At 36.7% G+C, this 11,458-nt stretch overlaps 2 protein-coding genes and 1 long non-coding RNA gene across 4 annotated transcripts; all 3 read left to right on the top strand.

The window, feature by feature from the left end:
* Positions 1–172: 172 nt before the first annotated feature.
* Positions 173–1,270, top strand: LOC120218657. The gene is made up of 4 exons (XR_005525252.1): positions 173–247; positions 379–450; positions 553–583; positions 1,195–1,270. It is a non-coding gene; the product is annotated as an uncharacterized LOC120218657 (long non-coding RNA).
* A 130-nt stretch (positions 1,271–1,400) lies between these two features.
* On the top strand, positions 1,401–5,361 carry LOC120218500 (50S ribosomal protein L3-2, mitochondrial-like). Its single transcript, XM_039215414.1, has 6 exons — positions 1,401–1,417; positions 2,235–2,672; positions 2,789–2,998; positions 3,436–3,540; positions 4,701–4,814; positions 5,034–5,361. The coding sequence occupies exons 2-6, from the start codon at positions 2,307–2,309 to the stop codon at positions 5,199–5,201; spliced, it is 963 nt and encodes a 320-aa protein (XP_039071345.1). The 5' UTR covers positions 1,401–1,417; positions 2,235–2,306; the 3' UTR covers positions 5,202–5,361.
* A 2,953-nt stretch (positions 5,362–8,314) lies between these two features.
* Positions 8,315–11,186, top strand: LOC120218499. 2 transcript variants are annotated; one of them, XR_005525239.1, is made up of 2 exons: positions 8,315–9,294; positions 10,992–11,186. XR_005525239.1 is itself a non-coding variant. In XM_039215413.1 (1 exon), the coding sequence occupies exon 1, from the start codon at positions 8,517–8,519 to the stop codon at positions 9,078–9,080; it is 564 nt and encodes a 187-aa protein (XP_039071344.1). In that variant the 5' UTR covers positions 8,315–8,516; the 3' UTR covers positions 9,081–9,511. The 2 variants fall into 2 exon arrangements, 1 of the variants encoding a protein (XP_039071344.1); XM_039215413.1 differs by lacking the exon at positions 10,992–11,186 and having other exon boundaries at positions 8,315–9,511.
* The last annotated feature ends 272 nt before the right edge of the window (positions 11,187–11,458 follow it).

Genomic DNA, 11,458 nt, shown 5'->3' with positions numbered 1-11,458 from the left:
ACATATGTCAAAAATAAAAAGTTAAAAGTGTCAAAGAAAATATGGATTAGATAGTAATTATTGGGTCAAACTATATAGGATTTTTTTGGCATTATACATAGATATAAATATATATACGTTGCTTTTGCATGCATGCATCCAAGCATTCTCCGCCGCAGGCATATAATCATCTCAATATTTGCAGATAAAGAGAGAAATAGCCATCTTGAAGCTGCTCAAACACCCCAACGCGGTTCGCCTGCATGAGGTATTACTATTATTCATTTCTCTTTTATATATATATATATATATATATATATATATATTCTGCATTTCCATGCACGTTAAATTAGTTATATATCAGCTACTGAATTCCTCTAACAATGCCCCATATTGCAGGCCTTGGCAAGCAAAATAAAGATATACATGGTCCTAGAATACGCAACTGGAGGAGATTTGTATGGCAAAATTGTAATTAAGTGACTTGAATTCCTAGGGTTCCCTACCCTTAATCTGCTATAGCATTCAATTGTTTACATTGCTTTAGCTTGTTTGATTTTGTATACATCACAGTCATCCAAAGGGAAGCTTTCTGAAGCTGAAGGTGTTAGAAGCATAGGTGGCACTCGGTAATTTTTATATCTCGCACAATAATATTAATACGAACCAAAATACAAATACGATGCAAACACTAGCTATGGCTAGTTTACAAACACTACCCCGCTATTAAAAGCTTTACTAAGCTTCACAACCTATCTCTCATTTTTTCACTCTTATACATTCATATATCATACGATGCATACATCAACCATTAAGCCTATATATAGGCATTAGTAAACGACTATGTTTGCTTCTGATTTCTTCTTGTATTGCTACCTAACATTGTTGCCTCATCTACTTCATTGTTAAGCATCAATATGCTACTGCCAAATCATTACTATGCATGTTGCCTTCATTTCAATTCTCCAAGTAGATAGTCATGTCCAAGTAATAATTCACATGCTAAAACTTGCTCTTACTTACCCGTGTCAATTCTTCTTTTGACTTTTCAAACTCTGATGCCATTATCCATTCTTAATTCTTAACAATTAAGAATTTCATATGCTGCTGCCACATTGCTTAGTCATGTGATTATTATGGCCTTTTGCCATCTCAACCCTTTCTAAAACTTTTGCCATCATCCATAATAGAATCAAGTTTGAATTCTAACAGAAGGAATGAAGCTCCTCTAGTGTTGATCGATGGCGTTAGTTACTGTCACGACAAAGGTGTTTTCCACAGAGATCTTATGGTTAATAAAATCAGCAAAGATGTATATATAATGTTATACCTCTGAGATGATACTCGAAAATCTCCAAATCTTCGTTAAATCGGACTCGTTGAAACTACTAACATTTCATCAGCTAAGATCTCCAGACATACCTCTCTACCTCCCTCTATATGATCCCCCAACAAGCCTACATGGCTACATCTTCGAATGTAGGATTCCTAGTTAACTACACTATGTAGACAACACTCCACACATGCCCACATGACTTATCAGAGTGTAATTCAAGGTCTGACAAATCAAATCTGACTCGTTAACATACAAATAGTCATAATGATTATCAACCGACACGTACTAAAGATAACTATAAATATCTCAACCTAAATATCTCAACCAAGACTGAGAAAGAGGCTAGGAGCCTAGGACCCTCACAACCTATATACCATATTATTCATCCTCCATGACCAACTCTCTTCAAGACAAAAATATCAGTCAATGGTTGTTCTCTCTAAGGCCATGACTCTCCATCCAAATCATGATGGTCTTTTTACCTTAAAATGTAATGTTAAAAGCTAAAATACTTTAGAGAAAAAAAGAAGAGAAGTAACATGATGCCAATGAAATTTGATTCGATCTTAGATGAATGAGAATAAAGTCGACCTATTACGACTAGGATGATTGAGCCCTGTAGTGATAGAACTTGGTGAATCGAGTCAAAGTAATTATTTGATCAAAATACTCTTAAAAATGTAAGAATCAAAATAATCATTTTGATCAATTATAGAAGTTAATTTTGGAATTACAATTTGATAATGATAAATTAAAGAATGGGCCGGACTCAAATGGAGCCCAAATGCCCCCACCATTAAAACCCTAGAACTAGGAAATTCAAACAAACATAACCTTGATTGTTTTAGTTAGTGAGGCACTGTGATCTATCTTCTTTCTCATTGGCCTTTACCCAATGCTTCAATTGTCAATGGTGGACGCTCTTAATCGATAACTAGTAATAAACTGGATCATTAGTTGGTGTTTTTCTCAGTGTGTTGAACTCACAGGCATGACGGCCTTATCGACCAGAGGCCTCGTTTCACATCTCCACCACCACCTCCGCTCTCTGTTAACGCCATCCGCCGCAACCCCAACGCCCCTCCCTTTTCATGCCTTAACTAGAAGACTCTTCAGCTCCGATGCCTTGATGGATGACTCTCAAATCCTCCATCAACAACCCACCCGAATCATTACGGCCACCCCATCGGTCATGACCCCAAACTCCAAGAGAACGGGGATCATTGCTGTCAAGTGCGGCATGACTGCTCTTTGGGACAAATGGGGTGCTAGGTTACCCATTACTATTCTTTGGGTCGATGACAATATCGTCTCCCAGGTCAAGACTTTTGAGAAAGAAGGAATTTTTGCCCTTCAGGTAATTCATTCCATTTATTTAGCTATAATTGTCAGCTACCTGACTATTACGATGTTAGTCGAATCATGGCTAAACTGTCAGTTCAAGTGATTCGATTTGTGGTGTTATACTTTTAGATTGGTTGCGGCCACAAAAAGCCTAAACATTTGACGAAGCCTGAAGTGGGTCATTTCAGAGCTCAAGGTGTTCCTTTGAAGAGGAAATTGAAGGAGTTCCCCGTCACTGAAGATGCTCTTCTTCCCGTTGGTACATCCCTTGGCGTTCGCCATTTTGTTCCTGGACAATATGTAGATGTCACTGGAACTTCTAGAGGGAAAGGTTTTCAGGTGATTTAATTGATTATTTCTATCGTTTTCCCTTTTGTTATGATTTAATTGATGAATTCATTTTTTATGTTGTTAGCTCCTAGTTATGAATAGATTCTGTTCCAGTTTTTAGCTTTAGCATGTATTCCATCCTCGAACTATTTGTTTAGAGAGAGACTCATAGAGCTAGCAATGGCAGTTCAGCTGCTTTGAGAACTATTTACAGTATGAAATTTTTTAATTGTGATTGTGCAGAAAGAATAGTCAAATTTACTAATGATACATGATTTGCTTGTCACTTGTAAATCCAGTGATGTTGATTTTGGCATCGAGAGTGTGCATGTCAATTTTTCTCATGTTCTACTGGCATAAAATATATAAAAACTTGGGCATGATGAAGTTGGTATTCATTTGTCACTTAAGCAATCGAATGTCTTGTGTTTCTTTTACTTGCCCAGGGTGGAATGAAAAGGTGGGGATTTAAAGGAATGCCAGCATCTCATGGTGCATCATTATCACATCGGAGTATTGGTTCTACTGGCCAGAGGGACGCTCCTGGAAAGGTTTGTATAGCTGGTTTTTAATTTGCAATACCTTAAATGTATTCCGGAATACTTGATAATTCTGGGGAATGTGAGGCTTTCGTATTTGAGCATTATTTTAATGTAATCCCCCCCCTTTTGGTCTATATACCCCTAGATAGACCCTGGCCTATATACCCCTAGATAGACCCTGGCCTACACAATAGGCAATAGCATTGTACTTGAGTACTGTCTTGGTTATCGGAATCCTTTCTACTTCAGAAGTTCATTGTTTTGCCTTGTGTATGCTTTATGGTGTGGTCAGATGATGATGATGATAACTTAAGCTTTAATGAGAAAATATCTTGAATTCTTGAGTACATTCTTGTTCATCATAGAAATTGCTAGTGGAGCATCTTTTTAGATGTTTAAGCATGATCAGAATAAATGCAAAGATATGAATAAGTAATTATTTACCTTTGCATGTATTGATTCCTTATTGTTTAAGCTTTGGTATTCTTCAACTTCAATCAATCATGTTTATTTGATTGATTCATTCCTGTAAGATGATTTGATTTTTCCCTACACCTCTGACTATTCTGATGATCATTTGATTTTCACTTCAGTGATTTTTTCAAACACACCGAAGCAGTTATGTTTATTTGAACTGATAACTTTATCATTGAAAAAATACATCGGGCCTGTTACAGCGTTCCTTGCGGGATTCTATTTTTATCCATGTTGATTGGATAGATTCGATCTTGCAATGTGAATTTGTTCTGCATGGTTCTTTTTTCTATAGACCAACATCTCTGTTCGAAGTATCACTTGATAATCTTTGCTGATGTTTTTGACTTATGTAATTAATTTTGGGGAAAAAATGGTTTGCAAACTGTTAGTTGATTACTTCTCGTTCCGAATTACCAAGTCATTGATCAATGGTGGGTCGCTTGTTGAATTTTGGTGTACAAATTGATGTGGCTTTACTGTAATTTTGCACGGAGGGGATCAATGACATTAATGCCTTGTCAGCCTAATCTCATTTTTTTTTCTTTTGGTCTCTAGACATAATATAACTGGTTTAGTTTTGGGTTTATCATTGGACGAGAAATAAAGTATCCCTCTCGTGTAATCATTTGATTATGTCTTTACCATGTGGAGTGCCCTTGAGTTATAATCCATAAACAATTATTGTTATGTAGGTCTTTAAGGGGAAAAAGATGCCCGGGCGCATGGGTGGCAATACGAGAACGGTTAAAAATGTGTGGGTATACAAGATAGATCCTGCAAGGAATTTGATGTGGGTGAGAGGTCAGGTATGGTTTTCTTCTTTTAAGTGCTTAGACGTTGTGAACTGAAAAAAATCAGGTGGCCTTTACAAAACAGTTGCGAGCTTCCGATGTTTGTCTTAAAAGTATAGGACCAACCACTTCCAAAGTAACTTGTGAAGCATCAGAAGTCTAGCATCTAATCTGTTGCATTCTGTATGGCTTTTTATCAGCAGTATCGTTTAGGGAATCAGTTATTGTTTACAGGTCCCAGGTGCTGAAGGGAACTTTGTCTTTATAAAGGATTCCGTTTACAAGAAACCCGATGTCTCAATTCTTCCGTTCCCAACGTTTTTTGCCTCAGAAGATGAAACTGATATAGAACCCCTAGTTGCTGATCTTGGAGAGGTGGATCCATTCATGATAGCAGATTGACGGGTGGCCGATTAACTTACGGAAGCGTAAGAATGTAATACGAGATTATGGTTAATAGAGTTGAAGATTGATGTATGAATTTTTGAAGCAATTGATGACCATTGATTTCTCTGTAACAGGAATGGAGTTGTTTTAAATAAATGGAAGGGAATGTGAGAATTTTTGGTTTTTGGAGGACAGACATAGACATAGGGCATTTAGATATAAGATAGCTCTTGATAGCATCTTTCATTTTACACATTCAATCTTACTCTCTATTCCTTGGTTCCTTTTAACACTCTTTTCTCCTTAATATCATCTCTTTGAAAAATAATATTATAAATATATTGTACAATTTTAGATATATTTCAACTGCTTAAATAAAATCATAAATCTTTCTTACATATGTAAAAAATAAAAGAAATAAATATGAATATGAATATCATATATAATCAAAATAGATTTTTAAATTAAAATTATTCAACAGTATAATATTATAAATAATTATATTTAAATTTAAATAGATATATTGGATTTGATTCGATTAAAATAAAAAAATGCATAATGATAAAAATAATACTTATAAACTTGATAGAAATCTAATATAGAAAAAGAAAATAAAATAAAGGCCATGATTTATAAGCAATGATTTTATACATTATAGCAGGTATATCTTTTGGAAAGAATGTAATAACCCATGACAAGCGATATCAAAGTAATCTTTTGTTCGTCTTATTTCACGTTCAACGTTCTAGTCAGAGGGTTAGGTAAGATAAGAATCATGATGATAATTCGTGATAAGTTATATTAGAGCGATCATTTAATTGTTAATTTTCATATCAAGCGTCATAACGAATGAGATAAATAAAATAGACAATCTTAACAATGATTCGTGATAAATATGTCATAAAAGTAAATAAATGAGAATGTCACATTTTTAAAGAGAATATATTAATTCTAATTAAAAAGAAGGAAAAAAAATCTGAATATATGAATAAAATCGTATGTCTTCTTGAGAAAGGAACAATAAAACTAACTAGCATCGATAACTAGGCTTGTAAATGAACCGAACGCACACGAACGGATATATGTTCATATTCGTTCATTTAATAAATAAGCGAACATAAACGAACAAATTTTTTTTTGTTCATGTTCGTTCATTAAGGAATATAGCTTGTTCATGTTCGTTCATTTAATAAATAAACGAACATAAACGAACACAAACATAAACGAACACGAACATAAATGAACACGAACATAAACGAACATAAACGTTGGAGACCCTACCTTCCATTGTTCTTTCATGAAAAATAGTCGACAATGCAAATCAACCAAATCTACAGTGATAATAGCGTAAGAGTTGATTAGCAGTGATGAAATGTTTGAAGATATCAGATATTTCGATCAATCTTTTAAAGATATTAAATGATTCACACAACTTTAGAGTTAATTTGTTCGAACACGACAAAAACATACATAAATCATAAGTAAGCTATATGAATATAATAAAGTCTTAAAGTTAATTTGTTCAACAAAACAATCTTCTTGAAATCCAAACAACTTCAATAATATTCGTAACATATTCAACTTGCATTCATGATCAGTCGTTAATTCATCATCCATCCTGATCAAAATCAAACAAATAAAATTATATTAAATTAAAGGAGTTATAACAAAAGATGAAAAATATACTAAATTAGCGAGGTTATACCAATTCATTCATCCTCATTTTCAAGGAATCTCAACATGTATGATATCTTCGTTTTGCTACAACAAATAAAAAAAACCAAAAATATATTAGTCATTGTAAAACCAAATTCAATAAAACTTAAAACATAAAAATACTTTGTTTTTATTTTTCTCCAACCCATAGTATTGACGATACCAATCAGCTCCACAAACAAGCATATCTACCATCTTAGTTCCTAAAGAGGATCGATGCGGATCAATAACCCTCCCACCAGCACTGAAAGCAGATTTAGAAGCAACAATAGTGACCGGAATTGCCAATATGTCAGCAGCCATTTTTGAAAAGATGTTAAATTTAATATTGTTCTCCTTCCACCATCCCAGTCCACAGTCTTCATCTTTCCCAAGCCCCGAACCTTCCTACCATGTGAGTCCCTCATCTTCCTTATGCCCGAGTCTGACTCGTTTCAATTCAAATACCTCGACTCACCTCCTTCCATTCCTCCGCAACATTGCAGCCATATCCAGCAGCGCTCCACTGACCTCTCCACTTTCTTCCCCCACTAGAGGATATAAGCGCAAATCTGACTGGGACTCCCTAAGGGCAACTCTAACGCGGATGACTGGGCAACGAGGGGTGGGCTGGAGAAGACCGACTGGTCGAATGCACCATTCATAGCGACGTACAAGGGTTTCCACATCGTTCAAGATGCCACAAAAAATCCCTAAATTCACACCCCAAAATTAACAGACAAAAAAAATTCAAATTATTTACCTTATGAAATCACGTTCAAGAAGGGAAAGAGATGAAGCTCTGTCGAATCGTTGTAGTTGAAGACTTGAAGCTCCGTCGAATCATTGCAGAAATGAAAATTGTGGAGGGTGGGGAGAGTTGAGAATCAAGAACAGCTGAATGACAGGTTGGAGAAGAGTTGAGAAAATATTGTTTTTAGATTTAGGGTTTTTTGTATTACCGCTTAATCAGGCTGTAAAATTGGGTTAATTATGAAGTTGGTAATCAAAATATCATATTAATTAATATTTTTAAGATACATACAAATTGGTCACCAAAATTGATTTAAGAATATTATGTTAAACATAAATGAACGCACATAAACGAACATAACTAAACGCATATAAACGAACATAATCGAACGTTCACGAACGTAAATGAACGAACGAGACCTATGTTCATGCTCGTTCATTTAATTAAACGAATAAAAAATCTTGTTCATGTTCGTTCATTTAATAAATAAATGCAAATAAATGAACTTCCCGCCGCACGGTTCATGAACGGTTCGCTGAACGTTTAGTTCATTTACAGGCCTATTGATAACTCATCCCTATTAAGTATATTGTACGGTAATCTTAGGCCCATTGGGCCTTTATTTACTTCATCAAATGATATTTTTTTTTACTAAAATCAAACCAAATTACCAATTAGCACATCTCTGTTTCTCTCTACCCAATCTTCCCCTCCCCACTGTATTATGTACAGTGACGACACAATCAAGTCGGGTCTTCTCCGACAACCACACACAACGGTTAATGCAAATCACTCTTCCACTCTTACCCCCCACCACCATAGCCTAGCCTAGTCAACGACACTTACTCGTCACTCTTCATTCTAATCTCCCACAGCCGAGCATGAAGCGGGATCAGCTCTCCGAATGCGGCGGTTGCGGCGCCCCGGAGCGCTTCTTCCTCCACAACCTCCGCCACAGGGCCAGCTACCGACGCCTCTGCACCAACTGCGTCCTCAAGAACCACCAGGGCCTTTTTTGCCCCATTTGCCTCGAAGTCTTCAACGAGCCCCCTCCCCCTCATCAACGCCTCATCTGCCTCAAATGCCCTTCCATTTCACACCTCTCCTGCCCTTCCTCTCATCTCTCCCAATCCTTCACTTGTCCCCTTTGTTCCAACCCTAATTTCTCTTTCTTCAGTCTCGCCGATGAGAAACCCAAGTCAACGCCCGATAATCCCCAAGGATCTACACCCGAAGAAGACGGCGACGACGACGCCGGCGGGAAAAACGACGACAAGACGTCGACGAAAACGAGGGTTATAAACAAGGAAGCTGCCAAAGCGCTTCTAGCTGCTGCTAAGATTGCCGCTGTCTCTATGACCAAAGCTGCCGCCGTTGCTAAATTAGAGGCTGAACGGAGAGTCAAGAAGCTACTTTGGCGAAGAAGAGAGCCAAGAGGCTCTTGAGAGACTCGCCTGTTAGTCCGTAAGGACAATGATAGACATAAGTCGTCACTTATAAGCACTCTGAAATCTAAAGCTGATGCCGCCGTTTCCGCTGCCACCACCAAAACCAACTCTTTATCTCTTCCATCTCATATTCCTGAAAAGGGAAATAATGGATCGTTTTCTGTTTCTGCTGCTAATGTTCCCAAGTTGCACCGTCAACATAGCACTCATGGTATGCCTAATTGACCCATTTCCCATCGGTGATTCCGACAATCTCTGTAAACTGTTTGTTTTTGTTGGTAATTTTAGGCTGATGTTTATGGAACCATATGTTAAATCTTTGTAGAGAATAGTCTGTTTATTTGGACTCAGCTCTTTGTTTGCATTCAATTGTAGCTTTCCCTTCTGCCCTGTATGTATTTTCATGAGTTCATTGTTTATGTTCATTTGCTGCCTTGCTGTTTTTTTTAATAAGAATTTCAGGCCTCGTTAAAAACCCCCTTCTTGATTAATGGAGTTTATATGAACTCCTTAATCAATGGAAGGAGGAAAAGAGTGCCTTAGGATTTTATTGAACCATAAAATTACAGAAGATACAACCATCATACACCCCACCAACCAAATAAACTTGAAACAACCATAAACACCCAAAATATAAGAATAGAATAGGATCAGCCAATTCCTTCTTTAGCTAAGGCATCAGCCTCTAGATTGGCTGACCTCTTAACCCATCTGACAACACCTTCTAAAACATTAAGCCTATGAACAATATCTTTAATCAAAAACGCATAAACATCAGGAACTAGATCCTCTTTCTTAATCCAGTCTACCGCAACTTTGCTGTCGCTTTCAATAATCAGACGACCCTTCCTCTCTTGTAAATTCACATAGAACATTAGACCTTTTTGAATAGCTTTTAATTCCATAAAAGTTGGAGGGCCCGGACCAGCAGTTTCCTTGAAAGAACTTAAAGTCAAACCCGAGGAGTCCTTTAGAACACCTCCTATCCCACTCTTCTTCCAATCTCTTGCAGTAGCCGCATCAACATTTAACTTTACAAAACCTTGAGGAGGAGGAGACCAAGGAAATATAGATACAAGCCGATTAGGATAAAGAGAGCACAAATCCCCTAATGAAGGGTCTGAAATAAGAGAATCCTTAGGAATAGACACCTCTTTGTACTTACTGCCTTGCTGTTTTTGTTCTCTTTAATTTCATTTTTCTTATGCCCACAAAACCAAATTTTCTGGATCCCTGCTCTAATTAAGCTTATCTGGTCATTTGAGTTGTTTAACAAGTAGTTCAGCCTTGACAACGCCTGATTACAACAAAAAGAAGTGTCAATATGTCTTCGGATGCTTCACATCCTCAATATGTCCATTAATTGATGCATCTTGATAGCATATCTGGGTTTATCTTACTTCAGATGCTGTTATTGATGTATTTTTAGAGGGAAGCAGGTTATGCTTTCCACTATGCAAGTGCTATATTAGTCCTGGAATAAGTTGATCAGGACTTGACCTTTGATTTTTAACTTGTACAACATAGTAAATCTCTTTTTTTAATTTTATTGCAGTATGTTGTTTTGCAAGCTTTGTTAGGAAGGCATCTACTTCTTATCTGAATGTTTGGTGTTAGCCTTTTCCTAGGTTTGTTAGATTAAAGATAATGACAGCTAGGAATTCCTCCCTTTTCTTTGTGCAATGTTCTTTATAGTCACTTATTCGTAATACAACGTTGCGCAATGTTTTATGGACAAATGTTTGTATAGCGATAGTCGTTTTTAGCAGTAATTGCTGAAGAACAAATCAGTCACTGTGTAGCGCTGATTCCATAGGATTATCTATTGCCTAATGGAGTGAAGGTTCTTTGGGACTTTTGCTTTGTTGCACTAGTAAAATCTCTGATAATGAGCAAAGTCCATTCCAGGGGCATGCTGAGTTCTATAAACTGTAATGGGCTAATGGCATTAGTAGGAGGATGAGGATCACCATATACAGGGGCCTGGGTGGAGCTTAGTTTGCTTTTCAAAGTTACATGCATGGATTGGTGCAATACTTAAAGCCTATAAGGGACTTACTAGTTGTGTTAAGAAATGCTTCGGAATTCGGATGTTGAGGAGAATATGTGCAAGATGCATTTCATTACTAGTTTGTATCTCTTTATTCTGCTGGTGCTGCTGCTTCAATGAATTTCTGCGTTCAAAAGTGATATTTGCTTTGTATGTTAACCATGACCATAACATAGTTACATAAAATACAAAAACAAAGTGCATATAGCGTCAATATGTTATGCAAATGCAAATGTTTTCCAAGGGTGACGAACATTTTACATGTTCGGCTTACGATCTATGTTTGAGGTTTGGGGTTGTCCCTCCCTATAATGTCGTGTTCAAG

Source organism: Hibiscus syriacus, unplaced genomic scaffold, assembly GCF_006381635.1.
Source record: "Hibiscus syriacus cultivar Baekdansim isolate YM2019G1 unplaced genomic scaffold, ASM638163v2 tig00110198_pilon, whole genome shotgun sequence".
Classification (NCBI taxonomy): Eukaryota; Viridiplantae; Streptophyta; class Magnoliopsida; order Malvales; family Malvaceae; genus Hibiscus; species Hibiscus syriacus.
The sequence above is the reverse complement of the archived record's forward strand: the minus strand, read 5'-3'. Positions and strand labels throughout refer to the sequence as shown.

What these genes read in the sequence shown, in the direction of transcription:
- LOC120218500 (XM_039215414.1), top strand. Translation starts at nt 2,307, where the DNA reads ATGACGGCCTTATCGACCAGAGGCCTCGTTTCACATCTCCACCACCAC. An exon ending in CTAGAGGGAAAGGTTTTCAG is followed by an intron (nt 2,999 to 3,435) that starts GTGATTTAATTG and finishes TTACTTGCCCAG; the next exon opens with GGTGGAATGAAAAGGTGGGG. An exon ending in TGATGTGGGTGAGAGGTCAG is followed by an intron (nt 4,815 to 5,033) that starts GTATGGTTTTCT and finishes TATTGTTTACAG; the next exon opens with GTCCCAGGTGCTGAAGGGAA.
- LOC120218499 (XM_039215413.1), top strand. Translation starts at nt 8,517, where the DNA reads ATGAAGCGGGATCAGCTCTCCGAATGCGGCGGTTGCGGCGCCCCGGAG.